The following is a 20,139-nucleotide window of genomic DNA, read 5'->3' on the forward strand; positions in this document are numbered from 1 at the left end:
TAAATTATAGCCAGATCAGAGGGTTTAAAAAACTTCTTGCATCGCCGGAAAAAAACCTAAACACTTAGCATTATTTTTGGCGATGTCAAATATGTGATCACTCCACAACAATTGGTTTGTGATGCTCATACCTTGGACTGATAGTTGTTCAATCTGCTCGAAGCAAGTACCACTAATGGATAGTGGCATTGGGGAGGGTAACGCTTTTGTGACAGTAGACAGTATTAAGTTTTCGAAGCATTAAATTCTACACGGTTTTCGAATCCCCATTGAACACTGCTGTCAAGATCACAATTTAATGAGCTATCATACGCTGCCGTTGGTAGTCCACACCTAAGGAACAAGGATAAGAATCTAAAAACGAATTTGAAAAGCAAAGGGTACTGTCATCAGCAAAACAATGTAGTGGGTTAGAAGTTTAAGACAAAAGATCAATTATGAATACCTATATGGAAGAGAGTCGGATACAAAACAGAGCCCTGGGGCACACCAGCGTTTATTTGGTGGACATCAGATTTAAACCCGTCCAAAAATACTTGAATTGAACAGTCCGAAAGGTAATTTCTTACCCAACAAAGAAGAGATTCATTAATAGCAAAAGCACGAATTTTCGATAAGAGAGCTTGATGCCAAACTCTATCAAATGTCTTTGAAATATCAAGTGCAATACTCGTACTTTCTCCAAAGCGATGTAAAGATTTTTTCCAATGTTCGGTAAGATAAACCATAAGATCACCAGTGGACCTATTGCAACGAGAGCCATACTGCTGTTCATTAAGAAGCTTCCGTTCTTCTAGGTATTTCTTAAGCTGAAAATTGATCAGCGTTTCCACGACGTTGGAAAGAAGGGACGTATGTACGTGCGTTTGGACGATTGGTTAGAGTGGGAGGGGGATTCACCTTTTTAAGCGGCAGGCTGGACAAATGCAGTTTTCCATCCACTCGGAAAGAGACCTGTAGAATAGGACAGATAGAAAAGCTTACACAGTGGTTTTGCTAGCGTTGAAGAACACCTCTTCATAACAATAGCGGGGATACTATACGCGCTAGCGGATTTGTGAATGACAAGATTTTTTAGTACCCTATTTGAAGTGTTAAGCCTTTGGTAAGAGTAGAAAATTTTGCTCATGTGTTATTCAGTCGATTTTTCGTTATTAAACTATGTGTCTAATAGCATAGGGTTGCTTTTCCATAACCTAGGCTTTACCATAACCCTAGCTTTGGAATAACCTACAGTTGCCTATATTTCTAAGTTGAACACTTTGGCAAATAAAGAAAATTGATCCCATGTGTTATCGGGTTGGTTTTTGTTTAAAATGATTTGGCTGGTCGATTTTGTTAGGCAATTTCCTATTTTTTTACTCACTAAAATCCAAGCTCAATCAGATATCTCAAAAATATCCGCATCATCTTCATAGAGTTCTGTGCAGCTTTTGCTACGTTCTATTCATTCCCCTTTAAACTAATCAGCAAACACTGCAAATTTTCTTTTGAAAATCGAAATAAACCGTGAAAATTATTATTAAATAATTTCCGGCCGTTTTCTAAAAAACTTGGACTGTCTACTGCGTACAAGCTCAATCATATTCGCCCTTTAACTTAAGAATAATCTATAAATTATAACTAATCAAAACTTTCTAAAAATCTTGATATTTTTGAAGCTTTAAGTGTAATATTCTAACTGAAGATTTCGTTAATCACCCAATTTTAAGGTCAAGCTGGAAAATCTAGCTAAAAGCACATGAATCTAGCTTCAGCTATTTTAAAATAGCTATTACTGGAAGATATCTTTAAATTTCTAGCTAAAGATCACACAAAACCTAGCTTTGACTAAAAAAATCCAAGTTTTAGCTTTAGATTTGTTTTATTCAAAAGACCAAAATGTCCCACTGTGCACTATTAAGACCTTTGATTATGTAAAATTTTTGAATAGAAGTTTCTTATCAAAATGCATAAATTCAATCTAAGACAATAGCTGTTATTTTTATTTCAAAAAAAAGATCTCGTGAAGATGAAGTTCATCACGAATAAGCTTTGTTTTTAAGTTAGTTCTCATTATTCCCACCATATTTCTCTTTAAAGCTTCCTTCAATTAATCTCTGTTCCCTTAAATCTCTCAAATCTGCCCATAAACAATACTACCGGTTCTGATTCTCATTTATTAACAACAAAAATGACAACGATGAGCAAACGATTGTTGAACAAGGAAGGTGGTCTATCAAGTCTGTCAAGTCAAGTCAGTTACCTAGCTTCAACCATCAGAGAATCATTTCGATTAGTCTTGATCGGTTCGCGAGAAAATAAACTGGTGTTCTTGACTTGACATTATCTCATTGTGGGAGAAAAGAAAAAACAAAAAAAAGAAACAAAATATTAATAAAGTAATATACACATATTTAAATTTTAATCGACGAAGTTTATAAATAAGATTCATTCGATTTTGTTTTTATTTTGATTTTTTAATTATATTTGAACCCTGACCAGTGCTGCATTGCAAGATGATAAGCAAATCTTCCCTTAGCATAGGAGCTGTCATACTTGTCAGTATCATATCAGCGACTAGTGCACGTAAGTTAACCAAACCTTTTAAGTCTTTTTGGTGAAATGCAAAAACCTAACTTATTTATGTTTCATATCTTTTAATATCTCACATGATCAAGTTTATAGGTCCTATCAAGATCATCACATCATCAATGATAATGTAATAATTGAATCTCTGAATTCCCATTAATAACTAACTTTCATGTACATTTAAATATAAATAATTGTTAATAAACTATGATTGTTAGTCATTGGGAATTTGTTAATTGTATTCTGTATGTAGGTACTTAGGTTTAATGGGCCAAAAACCTGTCTTGAAGGGTTTTTCAAGAGGTTTTTCAGTGAAAACCAGACAAAATATTGAAGGAAATTAAGAGCACATCAAGAGTAGCTTAGAATGTTATTGTTCGTGTTGTAAATGTAAACAAACCAAAACCAAGTACCCCAAAAGATGGACAGTTCAAATAAAGTGACAAATGGCAAAACGAGATTCTTTTCTTTTCTTAAGCTTAAGCTAAGCCAAGTCAAGGCAAGGTTGTCAAGTGTGACGGGGTTCTTTTTCTTATTTTGTTTCTTTTTGTCTTATGCAAAAGGGGATTTTTTCGTCTGGTATTAAAAATAACCTGAGAAAAGATGAATTCAAATGTGAAACTACCAGAAATACAACATTTATTAATTTTATTCGCACAATCTTTTATATTGAATAATTTAACTGACGGAATAACTTAAGAAAACAGAAATAATTGCAAACAAAACGAAAAGATCATAATCAAGAGATATGCGGTGCTTGATGTATGTAGATTTAATATGAAGACAAGAATATCCGATTTATAAATGAAAGCCGGTTTTTGAATTTCTGTTAAGGCGTTTCGTCATGGTTTTTATTTATTTTATAATTTACAGCTCTTTACTATTTTTATTTCACTAAGGCTTTTCCCTTTGATATCTCAAATGCCTAAAACTATTTTTGTTTTAATGTTTTTGAACATTTATTTTGGAGAAAAGGTTTTTTCCAGCAACGATTATTTTAAGTTTCTGTTTACAGTGATGGAATAAATAATAGAAACAAGCATCGCCTTAATTCTTTTTTAACGCATAAAAAGGTATTAGTGAAGAGTTGAACAATTAAAAGCTACACTGATAAATTTTTAATAATTAATTGCTTGAATGCAACAATTTTTTTTTAATATAATAATGAGAAATGAGGTTTATCCTTGAAAAATAATAGAAACAAAATTGTGATGGTCCTACTCTTGTATTTAACGGTAAAAGCATTTCAAATTCTTTGAGTATTTTGAAGAGGCTCCTCTGTTTTTGATAACTGCTTCCACTGTTCGTTCCATCGAATTCACTAATTCCACGAGTATGGAATTTTGGATTTACAATCTCTGATCCTTCGCTTTAGCATAGTGCTCAGTTGGGCTTAGGTCGGGGAATTGTAATGGCTATTCCATAACATTCATTTTATTTTGTTGTAAGTATTTTTTAGTCAATGTGGATGGGTGCTGGGGGTCTTTATCCGCATGAGCTGCCATTTAATTGGCACCTCCTCTTCAGTTAATGGTAGAATGACTGAATTTAAGATGTGAATATTATCCACTGCGTACATCTTATCATTGATTCAAAATATAAGACCTACACCAGGTACTGAAAAGTATCCTCAAATCATTATAATCCCAACACCGTGTTTCACAATCGGCCCGATTTGTCGAATTGAAAATTTTGACATTTCTCGACGTTTCAAGGTCCCTATTTTTAGAGAGATGTCTGTGCGTGTGTGTCTACGTAGATTCGTAAATATCTGAAGAACCAATAGAGATATCGACTTGAAATAAATGTTATTTTACAGATAATAATGCAGGGAGATGCAGAAAATTCAAGAAAATTTAGTGGGAGATTTTATTATAAAAGTTCTCTCGTGACACGCAAGGGTCGAGAAATTGTCTAGCCAAACTTATTCAACTTAATCCTAAAGTCAAATAAAACCAATATATTTTTGGGAAAAAATCCAACTAACGGTTTTTTTAATAAACAAAAAAAAATTGAAATAACAACCACCTCGAAAACTGTACGAATAAAAAATTAATGAAAAACAATTTTGTGCAACAAAAAATAAATCAGCGGGTAGAGGTCGAAATACTGTAGGGATCAAAATACTGTATTTCAAAATACTTTACGTACATAAATACTGCACTATCAAAATGCTGTATCTCAAAATTCAGTATTTCAAAATTCTGTATATCAAAATTCTTTATTTCAAAATGCTGTAAATGAGGCTAAAAAATAAAAATCGTTTTGACACTGTAAAAAAGTGAGCACTTTTTAAAAAGACGATATTTATTAACTTCCCTTAGGAAGTTATTGTAGTGGGTCCAATTTGTCAAATTGAAAATTTTGACATTTCTCGACGTTTCAAGGTCCCTTGAGTCGAAATAAAAGATTTTTAGAAAGGTATCTGTGCGTGCGTGTGTACGTACGTTCGCGACGTTTTTTTCGTCCTCCATAGCTCAAGAACCAGAAGAGATATCAACTTCAAATAAATTTTGTTATGCAGATAATAAAGCAGAAAGATACAGAAAGGGCTCTCAAGAAAATTGCGTTGGTGGTTTTTTTACCATAGCAGTTTGAAAAAAAGGTGAAAATTTGGTTAACCCTTAATATCTTACGAACCAAAAACGCTAGAGACTTGAATTAAATTTTATATAATATATTGTAGCGTGATACCAAACAAGTACATTTTTTGAAAAAAATCAATATAACGGTTTTTTATAAATCAATAAAACGGAAAAAAAAATTGGCACCTCCAAAATTTTACGGCTGAAATATGATTTCATCGCTAAAACAATTTTGTGCAATGAAGAATAATGTTTTTTACATCTGAAAAATTTTGAGAAAAATCTAATTGACAATTTTTTATAAAAAATAAAAATCTAAAAAAAACATTACCCAAAGTTCGTAAAAATTGAATATCGATTCAAATATCTTTTCAAAAACTTGAAATTTAGGCTTCAAGCTTATTTATCTTATAAGAAATATTGTTTTCAACATTTTGAAAAATGTTGAGAAAAATCGAATTGACAGTTTTTTTTACAAATATAAAAACCTAAAAAAAATGTATAAAAGTTGGTAAATATTGATTTTCGACTCAAATATCTTTTCAAAACTTTGAGATATTGGCCTTAATTTACTTTTATCTTTCAAAAAATCTTGTTGTCAACATTCACTTAAATTTTGAAAAAAAAAACGAATTGACATTTTTTTACAAACAATTAAAAACCGAACAAAAAATTAACAAAAGTTGGTAAAAAATGATTTTCGACTCAAATATCTTTTAAAAACTTTGAGATAATAGTTTCTAACTAATTGTTACTTACAAGAAATATTGTTTTCAACATTAGGACAAATGTTGAGAAAAATCGAATTGACAGTTTTTTTTACAAAAAATAAAAACCTAAAAGAAAAATGTATAAAAGTTGGTAAAAATTGATTTTCGACTTAAATATCTCTACAAAAATATTAAATATTGGCTTCAAACTAATATTATCTTATAAGAAATATTATTTTCAACATTTGGTAAAATTTTGAAAAAAATCGAATTGACAGTTTTTTTTACAAAAATTAAACTCTAAAAAAAAAAAACAATACTAAAACTTGGTAAAAATTTACTTTCGGCTCAAATAGCTTTTCAAAAATTAAAAATATTGGCTTCAAACTTATTTTATTTCACAGAAAATATTGTTTTCAATATTCAGTAATTTTTATATAAAAATCCAACAGTCCATTTTTTCATACAAAATAAAATCTATACAAAATAGTACGGAAATTCGGTAAAAATTGACACGAGTACATATAGACAAACTTTTAAGCAAGACAAATCGACAGACGGGGTGGGAAGTTATCAGTGTGGGTCGCATCGCAGCCTCTTTTTAAACTTATAGATGACTTTTAAATATTTTGTTTATATCGAATATAAAACATCCGACAAACTAATAACCAAAATTAAAACGCCTATTTGCATACAAAAATTTCTTCATCCTTACGTTAAAATAATAGTAAAAGTTTCTATTAAAAGTTGTTTTCACAAAACAATTTTACAACTTTATAGTATTATACTATTAAAAAAAATATAGAAAACCTAACAACACAAGACTTTATTGCTAAAAAAAATTGTATGTATTGAAAATGATGAAGACACTTGTTTCTATTATTTTTTCCAACACTGTATTTGTATTTTAAATTATATTTATTTTAATCAAAACCCGTTAAAAAATTTTAAATTTTTAGTTTTTTTTTGAGAAAAAAATACCACTATATTATAAAATTATTTATTTATATGTAATCGCAATCAAATTGAAATTTAACATTTTATTTAACCGGGAACGTGAGCATTTTATTAATTATTTGATTACTGTTTGATTCCTCAATAATGATTTTGTTTCTCGCAACATTTCAATTGTTTAATTTGTAAACTGGTTTTCTTAAGATTTATTTTTTCATAAATAATTATCTTAAAATATTGTTGACTGTTGAAGAGTTTACAGTCGTAGGCATTTAAATTGTAAAGGGAGTGTTTATGTTGAAGCTATATTATTGTGAATGAGTCGAAGCTTTTAATTGTTGAGTATTATAGATCTTTTATATACCAGCTTGTATGTGAATATGTTTTACTAACTTTGTTTAATCTTAGAATAAGTTAATTGTTTATATTTTTTATCGAAAACCGACTCGATAGACAAACTCAAAAGCTTTGCAAAAGAGAACGCATGCCGGTGGGTATCAAACAACCTTAAGTCTAGCTATAAAATGACTCTTTAATGCCCTACAATGGGCAAGTTCAGACAACATAAGGGACTTCATTTGCAGTCAACTGCATACTTTGAACGTGAATTTTTACCAAGTCAACTAGTTAGTTTTTCAAGTGTCATGAATTTCAAATTCAGAACTTTACTTCAGAAACCTACACCTTTCGTTCATAGAACAAAAAGTACCATTTTGTGTTTAAAAACATTTCTCGGGCATGCTTCAATTCCAACGCGATTTGTATTTTTTATTGTAAGAAATATTACTTATTTCTGTTACAAATTGTCAATGAACCCTTTTAAACAAAGCTGTGCAGATAATACATAAATCATAGAGTAATAAAGTTCAGCTTTCAGTTGAATGAAAAAAACATGATCAACTATCATTTTGACAGAAGTACACTTGCTTTGATAATTAAGTATCTTGCACATGAGCTACGAACTGCGAACTGTGGATGTTCGACTTTTCTTTCACATGATCTTTGTTTCTATTCGCAGACAGCGACGAACTGTCAATTTATAATTACCCTTTTCAACAAACAAAATGAGAGAGATATAATTTTGAGGTTAAGTTGAGCGCGAACAATTTATCCGTTGCAGTGTGGATTGTATGTGGAACGCGAATAGAGTTTGACAGTTCGTAGCAACCACATTGCGATTCGTTGCTAACAAATTGTTTTTACAAAATTGTCTTGTTTTAGAGAACAAAATGCAAATTTTATTATCCTAACATAAGTGTCAATTGGTTTCTTATAATTTAATTGTGTTTTTGTTTGAAATTGACTTTTTGAAATGTGTAAAATCACGTTTGTTCGCCCATTCGTTCATTCGTTGTTCGCTCTCATGTGCAAGGGTCTTTAAGTAGTATTCACATGAGCACGACCAACGAACGACGAATGAATTACAAAATGTGAGTTTATATACGTTTGAAGACATAATTCCACACAAATTCTTAACAAAACGATAGCAGTATAGTTTCTATTTGATTTATGATGCATAATTTTACTTTTCAATATCATATATTAATAAATTAAAGAAAACAAATTTATTCTTCGTGAAAAAAATTGTAGTTGATACGAACTGTCAAACTTTATTCACGTTCCACATTATCCACGAATAAAATAATCGGGCGTACGTAACCTAAAAAATCATTCTTGTTTTGGTTTCGTTGGTGAATGGTTTTTGGCAGTGGCTCCTTTTAAAACTTTATTCGCGACGAATTAAAAACTCATGTGGAAGAAATGTCAAAATCGATGAATATTAGTTAATTCGTTGGTCGTGCTCATGTTAAAAGTGCTTTTAGGGAGAATTTTGTTCACTTTCTTTCCAGTCAACTTTCCATTAAAGTTGCCTTAATTGGAAGTTAAGTTTTTGGCAGCTGGCCAATCAGGTATTAGAAACTTCGCTTACTGTCAAGTCACTTATGTCGTCTGAAACTGCTCTTTGTTTTACTCGAAATGTTATGGAAAAAACCTCAACTACAACGTAGGTAGAAACAGCAACTTCTCACAAAGCAAGCGCATTACATAAAGAAGTTAAGGTTTATTTCCCTTAAGTGAAAATACTACTGTTTTAAAGAATTTCGAATTCAAATCGCACCAAATTACTCTGGCGAAATCAAATCACTTCGAAAACGCAAATATCGAAATGTAAAATATAAGAATCAACTTCGATTCGAATTCGAAAAAAATGAAATCGATATCAATAATTATTAATTTCGGAACTCCAAATAAAATTTTGAATCGTTTTCAATTTCATTTTGAGTGAAAGTGAAATGTAGAACCTAGCTTATAGACTAAGCTCGCGAAAAGTTACAGCTTCTTCATCTGTAAAGAAAAAGACAAAACAATTAAAACGATTTTTAGAACGAAACACATCTTCCCTATATAACATTAAAAGCAAAACAATGTTCGTTAAGAACATTCAAGGCATTACTTAACTGTGCTTCAATCCATAGCAACCCATACTTTTTTGAACTTTCATATTCTAAACCCTTTTAGCAAAGAAACGCACATTTTTACATTCTTTTATTGATTTATGTGGTATTTCATCTGCATCAATTTCACTTGAAGTAATTTCGAAAAGTATTAGAAGTTAAAACAATCGATCAAATATATGTATGTAGAACGCTGAAAACAATTTCACTCGATTTTCAATTAAGATCTTGATTTCATTTCACTAGACTCCGGGAACTAAGTTATATATCTCGAAAACCTGTCTGATTGATTTTAAAGTCGTACTAACTTGAGGTGCGTGTAGAGTACTTCTCGAGAGCAACTCTCTTGAGACTGTCCTTTTGAGAGCCAAATTTTCGAAATTTTGCTATCGCGAACTCTCTTCTAGAATTTCGAGAGATTTCTTGCTGAGGGTACTCTCATAATCGTGTCCACTTGATAGATTTCTTCTGCTAGCATATTATCAGTTGGCCATGTATTCTTACAAGCTTTAACCCTTCGTAGCGCAATGACTCAGTTTTTGTTAAAATTTTCACAAAAGACGTACAAAATAGTTATAATACGAGGAAAAATAATTAAAAAAAAAAAACTTTAATTTTTTTATGTTTATTAACAAAATTCAAATGTTGCAGGTATGCAACATTGCACTTTCAATTCCCCTTTTTAACAAATTACTTGCAATGGAAATCTTTGAAACAATTATTCGTTTTATTGTTGCATAAGCCTCCTCCACATTTTTCGCATAATGTTTGTGTAAATCCAGTACAATTTGGCATTTTACAGCGTATTCTTTTTTCTCCCCATATTGGCCAATGACTTGTTTGATCAAGTCGAACCTCTTTCGGCGGTGCGTGTTGAGCAGGGCCTTTCTTTTTTTTAGCTTGAAGACCTTGTTCAACATCAGATGTCCTTTTACTCGCCCTTTGTTTCATGCCCACCTTACACAGTGATTCAGCTACTTCCATTTGAAAGTCGGCGGCGCTCAAATTTTCAGACCGGCCAGCTTGTTTGTTGACACGGCGATAAAGTAGCCAAGCATTTGCCATAACCATGTCCAGAAGGTCGTAAAACAGACGCATATACCAAAATTTACTTCTTAGTAATATCTTGTGCCTTGCAATAATGCTGTCCATCAGATCCACCCCGCCCATGTGGCGGTTGTACTCGGCTACAACAAATGGTCGTTCAACTGATATATGGACTTTATTCACTCTGTCATATCGCTGGACATTAGATGTAGGGTTCTTACCTGCGAAATTTGACGCAAGGGAAACGATTTTATTGTCTTTCCAAGCGGTTGTTGAAATCTGAATCCCATTGTGGTCGCCAACAAACTCCACTGAAGTACCCCTTGGTTGTTTTCTAAAAAAAGACTCATCCGGTAGCTTACAATTGGGGATTCTATTTTTTCTCACTGTACCAAGACTGTGAATACCTCTTCTCGCCAAATGTTCGATAAGAGGTAAGGAGGTATAATAGTTGTCGAAATACAGCCTGTAATTGCTATTATTTGGTATTTTCCTCGCTAAACGCATTACTATATTTGAGGAAGCACCCAATTGCGGCTCGCCTTCTTCTAAAATATTTTCTTGGCCACTGTAAATTTCAAAGTTGTAGCCAAAACCACTAACGCCACACAAAATAAACAACTTGAAGCCCCATTTATGAGGCTTGGCTGGCATATATTGCTTCAAAATGCTCCTGGCCTTAGTTGAGCACATCTGCTCATCAACAGCCAAGTACCTCTCTAGTACCACCGTCGAAAAGCGCTTATTGAGCTTTTCAATAAGCGGTCTAACTTTATAAAGCCTATCACTTCCTGGCTGGGTATAAGGCAACATCTTAGAGTTGTCATTGAAATGGAAAGTTTGCCGCAAACGTTCAAATTTTTTCAATGGCATAGTTTCTTTTATTATAGTTATGCCCATTTTATCGGACCAGTAATTTCTTACGTTCAATATACGTACAACTGACGTGTACAAAACAACGCCAACAAATTGCCGAACGTCTATGGCTTCGATGTTTATGGGCTTATTTGGATCTTTTTGCACGCTATAAATATTTGTTTGATCGCGAATATGATCTACAATTTCATCAGTAAAGAAATACGAAAAAAACTGATATGGCGTTTCTAATTGTAGAAAGTCATTTGGAAGATCATCGTCCCCAAGAAAACTAAGCTGCTCTTGAATGAGCTCAAGGTGTTTTTTTTTCCATATGACATTTACTTTTGCTGGCTTGGCTTCCGAACTATTTGTTATTCCACGAGAAGTTGATGGTTGAGGTGGCGGTGGAGGAGAATGATGGACAGTATGTTTTGGCTGTATAAAATGCTCTGGCGGTAGATTGTCAGAATCGTTTTCTGATGAGCTGTCCACCGGAGGGGCAAATGTTGGATCCTGCTCACATTCATCGGCAGAAAAATCAAGTTCATTTTCACTTTCATACCATGAACTGGCTAACCGCTCAAGCTGTTGGTCATTTAGATGGTTATTTCGCCGTGGACGCATTCTACAAGTCGTAAACAATTTGAGGTTATGTCTTTTACATTGTATTACACATATATGGATTTTGGGTAACTGGACGAGCAATGTTGCAGATTTTACTCACTACAATCTATTTATGTTGTAAAACAAACTAAAATCACAAAAATTCAGAAGAATGTAAACTCACCTTGAAAACAAAATAACTTTTTTAGCAAAAAACTATTTTTTTGATAATTTTTTACAATAAATGAAATCAGATCAAACACAAACTTCGACTTTAGACAAAAAATAAACTTTGACAGATGAGAGTAAAGAGCACATGTTATGTAGAGGGCTCGAATAAAGATCGTGCTTGGAAGAGGAATGTTTCAGATCAGCAACATTGCTCGGATTTAGAAAAAAACTATTCCTAAATTTTTTATACAGTGAAATGGGGAATGTTGCAGATCTGCAACTCAGTGCAACGAAGGGTTAATTATCCACGTTCCACACTGATAACTTCCCATCCCGTCTGTCCATATGCCTTGCTTAAAAGGTTTGTAGTTTTTCGTGTTTTGTTAAAAAAGTTGTCAGTTGAATTATTTTAAAAGATTTAAAAATTACCAACAATATGAATTTGATGAAATAGTTTGATTTCAAAATCTTTTTTTGTAAACGAGATTTTTAGCCGAAAAACAATTTTTACTAATTTTTACTTTTGTTAAAAGATTTTATTTCTTAAATAAATAAATAAAAAATTGGATGAATGAATCTAATTTAAGTCATTTTTTTCTTTTGTTTATGAGATATAGAGAACCGCACATCAATTTTTACAAAATTTGCGTACTATTTTTTGTAGATTTTATTTTTTTATGAAGATATGGATTTTTATCTATGGATTTTTATGGAATATCGGACGCAATATTTTCTGTGAAAAAAAATGTGAAGACAATATTTTTAATTTTTGAAAGTAATAATATTTGAGTCGAAAGTAATTTGTTACCAAGTTTTAGTATTGTTTTTTTTAGGTTTTTATTTTTGGTAAAAAAAACTCAATTAGATTTTGTTCAAAATTTTGCTGAATGTTGAAAACAATATTTCTTATAAGATAAAATAAGTTGGAAGCTATAATAAAAATGTTTGAAGAGTCAAAATTCAATTTTTAACAACTTTGAATAATGTTTTTTTAGATTTTATTTTTTATAAAATAAAAACTGTCAATCCGATTTTTCTCAAAATTTGTTTAAAAAAAGCTGTTAAAAACGTTATTCTTCGTTGCACCAAATTGTGTTGGATTCTTCCAATTTTCAAACTGACAAATATTTTTTTTTTTCATTGTTTTTTTTTTTTTTTTCAAAAAAACCGTTAATTGGACTTTTTTTCATAAAATAAATACAAAAAAAACAAAATTTAATTCAAGTCTCTCGTTTTTGGTTCGTGGGATATTTGGGGTTAACCAACATTTTCACCTTTTTTTAAACTGCTATGGTAACAAAAATAGTTTAATAGTTCTTGAGCTGTAGATGACGAAAAAACGTCGCGAGCGTACAGACTTACAGACGTACGAACGTGTATCTTTCTAAAAATCTAGGGATCTTGAAAAGTCGGGAAATGTTAACATTTTCAATTTCACAAATTGGACCCATAAAAATACGAACTGTGTTGGTATTCCCCGCGCTTATCTCGGATAGTGGTAAACACATGTGTCCACTTGCGAATGACTTTCCAGCTTGAGAGCGACTCGCTGCATGTTTACTTTCAAATGGACACCCACCTTAAGGCTATCAAAAATCTTTGGAAAAGTATAATTTTATTGCTTATAGTCGATTTGAAAAAAAAAGCAAAGCACATAAATTGAAGATCATAAATGCTTCTTTTATATACCGTTAAAAGAATTTCTTTACAAAAACAACTCAAACCCGAAAGCTGCGAACCATACAAACATTTTCTCAAATTTCCCTCAATTCTAGGGGAAGGGTTCTTATCGATTACATACAGTCAGTCACAAAAGTCCACATATAGTGCTAAAAAGCTTGTAGTCAAAATTAATTAATTGTATTAATTTAAAAAGGAGAATGTATTATTGAACAAAATTAGTCATTTTATTACACAAATAAAAGAAAAAACGAGAAAAGTAAAAAAAAAACATACAGGATAGTCTTCATATGTATGATCAAAATAAATTAACTGAATTTAATTTAATATTTTGATGGACCACCTTGTGAGCCCCGGACAGCTTTGAGTCTTCGAGGCATAGACTGAACTAAATTTTCAGTGAACTCAGGGGCTATTGAAGACGAAGTATTCGTAAGAGCCGTTCTCAGTGAATTTTTATTTGTTATCCCAAATTTGGGAACTTTCCGTTCCAGTTCATCCCAGATGTGATCTATGATATTGAGATCTGGAGACTGCAGTTGTGGACGAAGCTGTTTTGGGACCCTAAACACCAGCCACTCCTTTTTATCTTCGCCGTATGCTTGGGGTCGTTGTCTTGGTGCAGGATCCAGCTGCTTCCGAACCCAGCAGAGGCGTGCAAATTATTACGCAAAATGTCCAGATATTGAAAGCGATCCATACTCCCCTCAATAAAAACTAGCCTCTCTACACCAGAGGCTGCTACAGCCTCCGAAACTATCACATGTCCTCCTCCGTGCTTCACTGTAGCAACAAGATTTTTCATACCCATGGCTTGGTTCACCTTTGTCATATTTTTCCCCTGCAATCGGATCTAAAAATGTTGAATTTACTTTTATCAGTACCCTTTTCCAAAAACCGTGGTCCTCCGAAATGTACCGGTTCTTGAACTCTAGGCGTTTTCTCGATTAGTGTTGCTGATTAATGGTTTTTTTCCCATTAAACCCTTCACATCTTCAAACTCGCACGGCTTCTGGGTGGACTTCTTTTCCCGACGTATTTGCAATGTCTTCCGCCAATTTATTTGCACTTATTCGAGGATTGTGGTTAACATTCCGAATAATGCTTCGGATATCGCTAGTACTTAATTTTTTAGGACGACCAGAACGGGGCTTATTTGCTAAATGTCCCCTTTCATTATAATTTTGTATTATTGTTTGTACAATTGAGGAACTTTTACCCACGTTTTTTCCAATAGCACCATAACTTTTCACTTCGTTTCTATGCTTTATAATAAAATTTTTATTTCAATTGAGGTTTCACTCCTTTTTTACATTTTCAACAATATTATTCAAATATCACACATGAAATAAACAAGATTATGAAAGATAACTGATCACCAATGGTGATAAAATCAAATTTTTTAATTAAAAAATAGATTGAATGTACAGTGTATCAGAACAAAGTTTTATACATATGTGCACTTTCGTGACTTACAATTTTAACCGTTTTCTGATCTCTTTGGAATATTATGAACAAAATACCGTTAATGTCTCAATTCATATCTTTTAAATAACACTCCATTATTTAGTCAAACAAATATATTTGAATTTTGGATAAAACCATTGATATACCATTTTTCATAGCTGTAAGTTGACTTTTGTGACTGACTGTACATATACCAAAGCTCGTACTTTAAAAAAATAGCTCGAGTCTTATGAGAATTTTGATCTTGTTTTAAAGCAAATATTCACTTTTACAAACAAAAATAAAATTGGAAGAGTAATTTTTACATTCGTGTATTTGTTTAGGAGGAAATTGACAAACAAAAATAAGGCCAATAAATATTATGAGTTATTATTGATCATTTTTGTTTTAAATTGATTTCTTTTTTGAGGTTAACAAACTTTAATATCAACTCAATTCAATCACGGCAAGTTTTTTAATTCCACGTTACTTCCTCTGTAGAAGCTTTCGAGGTAGTGCCGAAAAATGCGAACTAAAATTTTTTTGGATTTTCAGACTTCCTTACATCGATCTTTGGCTGTTATATTGGTTTAACAATTCTTTATTTCAGTTTATGTTTGTAAATAACTCCCGGAGGTGTGAAGCTAGTTGATAATGTACTCTTGTGTCTTACTTTAAGAATCTTCAATTACAATTACTAATTAATTTATATTTTTGCTTCATATTTTGCATTTTGCTTTTCATCATATTTATGAAAATCAAAAATCAAAGAAATTTACTATCCGCCCGATAAACCCTCAGAGAACGTTGTTAACTATGGACGATGTCTGACGCCCAATTCAGAGCGTGCTTTATGCATACACTTGGAACAATGTACATACCTGTACAACAAGCTCCTGACAAAACCACTATTAGATGCTGATAAAATGTTCTTGCAACGTAGTCAATGTGGTTCCAATAATGGAAAAGTTTTGGTAAGGTCATTGACAAATATTTAAAATTGACAAAAGTTGATGAAATTTATTTTTAGATCTGTTGTCCCGAACGACAAATCGGAGCTCAAATGCCAGCAGAACCAGACTCTACAGACACACGAATTCGAGCAAGCCTCCCTGAACCTGGTACTTGTGGTAACGTAATTTCAAATCGAATCTACGGTGGTAACGTAACGAAAATCGATGAATATCCATGGATGGCACTGATTGAGTACAAAAAAGGTAACGATTTTCTCAGAAACCATCAAAACTTGAATTAACACTTGATTTTTTGAACATTTGAAGGTGAAAATGGAAACGGACATCATTGCGGTGGTAGTTTGATCAATGACCGTTACGTTTTGACAGCCGCTCATTGCATAAGTGCCATACCTGAAACATGGACGCCGTACCAAGTTCGTCTAGGTGAATGGGATACCCAGACAGACGTCGATTGCGAGGTAGATGTTCGTGGCTACAAAGATTGTGCTGATCCTCATGTTGATGTTACGATCGAGAAAGTGATTCCTCACGAAAAATACGTGTCTTCATCAAAAAGTCAACCTTACGATATTGCCTTAATACGATTATCACGTAGCATACCATACACCGAATTCATTCAGCCTATTTGCCTGCCCCTTAAGGATATCCTCAAGCGTTCTACTTTCGAAGGTAGCGTTATGGATGTTTCTGGTTGGGGTAAAACTGAACAAGGGACATCAAGTAACCTCAAACTGAAAGCTGAAGTTCCAATTGTGCCTTTGAATGACTGTCAACGGGTTTATAGCCAACGTAGCGTTGATTTACAAAGCTCACAAATGTGCGCTGGCGGCCAACAAGGTATCGACTCGTGTCGTGGAGATTCGGGTGGACCACTTATTGGATTGGATTCCTCGAACAAAATGAGAGTTTACTATTTCTTAGCTGGAGTTGTGTCATTTGGACCAACTCCATGCGGTTTGCAAGGTTGGCCAGGCGTTTATACAAAAGTCAGTGATTATGTTGATTGGATTCAGCAAAATATCGAACCTTAAGTTTGTTTTGGAATCTCAACGATAAATGTTTTTGAGAAAAAAATATAAAATAAAATTTTTGGATATACCAATATGTGTTTTGGTTGATGACTTATTTATGTTTTTAAATTTAATTAAGAAATTCAGAATTCAGTTTGGAATTTTTAATTGGCAAATTTTATTGAAAATATATATTAAATAAATCAATATTTTTGCACAATGGAATACGTAAAATAGGCTTGATTTATTTAATATAGGAGTCTTCAATAAGGGACAAGTAGGTGATGAAAATGTCAATCGTGCCGTTTACTGTGTGGCACGTAGCGCCACCGCACCGTCCTGCTGGAACCACATCGTCTAGATGATTTTTGGGGCAAAATTGGGGTCCTCTTCCTAACGATTATAGGCCCAGTCAGCGAACAAACAAAGTTGTCTATGGTCATGAACTTTAAGCTCTTGAGTCAGTTGAATCTTGTACGGGTGTAGGCCCAAGACCCAAACGTTGAAGAGTTCACTGTGAAAGGCCACCACGTCTACCGTAAAATGCGCGCATCATTTGCTTTAACGACCACTCATTGTGATAATAAAGTTTTATCATTTCAACGTGCTGTTTAATCTTGGTACTTGCGATGATGATTTGGCATAAACAACTGAATAATAATAAAAGATTTGACAGATGTCACCAAAATCAAATGGCCGCCAGGGGGCGCCAAAATCTACTCGCGATAAAATCTATGGTATTATTACTAAGCAGTTTTTGTTCGCCGTAATTGCAATGTGGCGCTGGAAGTCATATGAAAAAGACTAAGTCAAAATCAAATGCATAAGCTAATGTCGTTGTAGAAACTAGGTGCCGCTTCCGTAGATACTCCCGATGAAAGTACTATAACTTTTATAAAAAAAGACAATGATGTGTTGCTGGGTAATTTCCAGAACAAAAGTATTTATTTTGAGGAGTAGGTGGCTATTTTGTAACAAATGGTAAGGTAGTTTGAATTGTAGTTAAAACAAAAGATACAGAAAATGGCTGGAATCAAAGCTTAACTTAAAAAATAAGATATTTAAATAGAATTTTCTTAGATTGATCTTTAGCAGTCCTAGCGTCCTAATATCAAAACATGAACTAAAAATGGAGTTGGTTAAAGCTTTCCACATTCCTGATGTAAGGCAGAAAAAAGAATACCTTTACTTGACAGTACATCCAAAATTAAGATCAGGGCAAAACTGATGGACATTCCTTGAAATTCGAGTATCATGATTTTATTGAGAGGTGGAATGCAACTGGCTATTTCGACAGAAAAAAGCTTATAAAAATATGGTAAACACAACGAAAAACATGAAACATTGCGTCAGTTTTGAACCAATGTAAAGAACTTTTCACATGATAGCGACCAACGAATGAACGAATATTGGTTCATAATGCCATCTCTTTCATAACAAAGACTAGAGTGAAATTTGTATGTTAAGATGCGTGCGAATATTTAATCTGTTGAAATGTGGATTGTATGTGGAACGCAAAATGAGTTTGAATGTTCAATCAGTTCGCAATTCGAACAATTTGTTTTCCTAAACATCACTCAATTTCGCAATTAAAAATCTAATTTTACTACTTGAAGATTAACCTAAATTTAAAATTAGATTTATACATTCTGGTTAAAGTCACAATTTTTCATACATATGTCGGTCATTGGTCGCTCTCATGGAAATGTTCCTTAAAGGCCCAACTATAATAGACTTAACCGAGCTTAAGCCAGCTTAAGGGAACGAACCAATATACAGCCTTATATGTCAATAACAATAATGGACGTTCTGCTCAGTTTCGTATTTCGCTAACTTTCGGACAATTAGGCAAGAGCCATTTAAATGGCTCGAGCTTAACCAAATGTCAAATTTGAAACGCATTTCAACACAAAATTTGCTTAAGTTACTTAAATCCATTATGGTCCCTTTTTATTTAGACGATAACCATTGATAACTTTTCGTTCGGTTTTGACATTAGCTTACTTTCGGTTAAGTCTATTATAGTTTGTTTTTAAGACTTTTGGTTACACATAGTTCTGCTGCCTTCCATTTTTATAGCTCTTTTTTTTAATTCCGTTCAAAATACCATGTCATATATGTGATCGTCCCATAAGAAGTGATCTGTGATACAAATATTAAAAATATCAGAATTTACTCACATCCGAAGGAAAACAGTGTGAATTAAGAAATTAATACGAAAAGCTAAGGGTAATGTCATATGCGAAACTTTTCAGAGGATTAGAAGTCGAAAAGAAATCGTTTATGAACATAATGATGGAGTTTATGGTGAAAACCAGCATTAATTTTCTAAACTCCAGACTTCTTATTCAAGCGTGATTTATGTCAAACTCTATCAAATGCTTTTAATTTTGCAAAGACGGTGTACAAATTTATGCAGCTGTTGGGTTTGATAAGCAATGAAATCTCCGCCGGACCTATGCTAAGTAGTTTTCTTTCTTTCATATATTTCTTCAACTGGTGATTGATCAGAATTTCATGGCCTCAGAAAGAAGTTATGATAGTGACCTATTGCTCTAAAAAACACCCTTTCACATCTTATCTTTTCAAAGACTTTTGATTCTTATTTCGTGCTATAAATTAAGGGCCCAGTTAGAGTAATCATTGGTTTTCATTATTGGAATTTTCTTTAAAGTTTGCTTATAGCGATCATTGAACATTTCTGTCATTAAAGATGTCTTATCAAACTAATTTTTCTGGATTAATTGCTTTAAGTGGCCCTTAAACACATTTATTTTCAAGTTGCACTAACTTTGCATTTTCTTAAAGAGGTTTTCGATTCAATTTTAATTGTATTTGTATAAAAAAAAAAACATTGTCTAGACAAAAAGTAATCAGAGGATTTTTGAGAGAGTCTAAAATTTCAAAAATAATTTATATATATCTCCCAGCAAAAAAAAGTATTGTGCAATAAATGAAAATTGACCTATAAAAATTGTATTGGCTGTATCTGTTATCATATCTTTGTGCTAACCAATAAGAAAATTTTAATTGTCAGGTTCCAAAAAAATTAACAGCTGAAGTTTACTCTG

The 20,139-nt window shown here is 32.6% G+C and overlaps 1 protein-coding gene across 4 annotated transcripts; it reads left to right on the forward strand.

The window, feature by feature from the left end:
• The first annotated feature begins 2,222 nt into the window (after positions 1-2,222).
• On the forward strand, positions 2,223-17,162 carry LOC129939266 (serine protease easter-like). Of its 4 annotated transcripts, none has more exons than XM_056047229.1 (5): positions 2,223-2,381; positions 2,485-2,568; positions 15,853-16,055; positions 16,112-16,298; positions 16,362-17,162. In XM_056047229.1, coding segments are annotated over exons 1-5 (1,203 nt in total). In that variant the 5' UTR covers positions 2,223-2,380; the 3' UTR covers positions 17,090-17,162. The 4 variants fall into 4 exon arrangements, with proteins under 4 accessions (XP_055903204.1, XP_055903206.1, XP_055903207.1 ...); XM_056047231.1 differs by having other exon boundaries at positions 15,883-16,055; XM_056047232.1 differs by lacking the exon at positions 2,223-2,381 and having other exon boundaries at positions 2,388-2,568; positions 15,883-16,055.
• The last annotated feature ends 2,977 nt before the right edge of the window (positions 17,163-20,139 follow it).

This window comes from Eupeodes corollae, chromosome 1 (assembly GCF_945859685.1).
Source record: "Eupeodes corollae chromosome 1, idEupCoro1.1, whole genome shotgun sequence".
Lineage (NCBI taxonomy): Eukaryota > Metazoa > Arthropoda > Insecta > Diptera > Syrphidae > Eupeodes > Eupeodes corollae.

Coding starts and splice junctions, on each gene's coding strand:
- LOC129939266 (XM_056047229.1), top strand. Junction 2,569..15,852: donor CATATCAGCGACTAGTGCAC/GTAAGTTAACCA, acceptor CAAAAATCAAAG/AAATTTACTATCCGCCCGAT. Junction 16,056..16,111: donor CCAATAATGGAAAAGTTTTG/GTAAGGTCATTG, acceptor ATTTATTTTTAG/ATCTGTTGTCCCGAACGACA.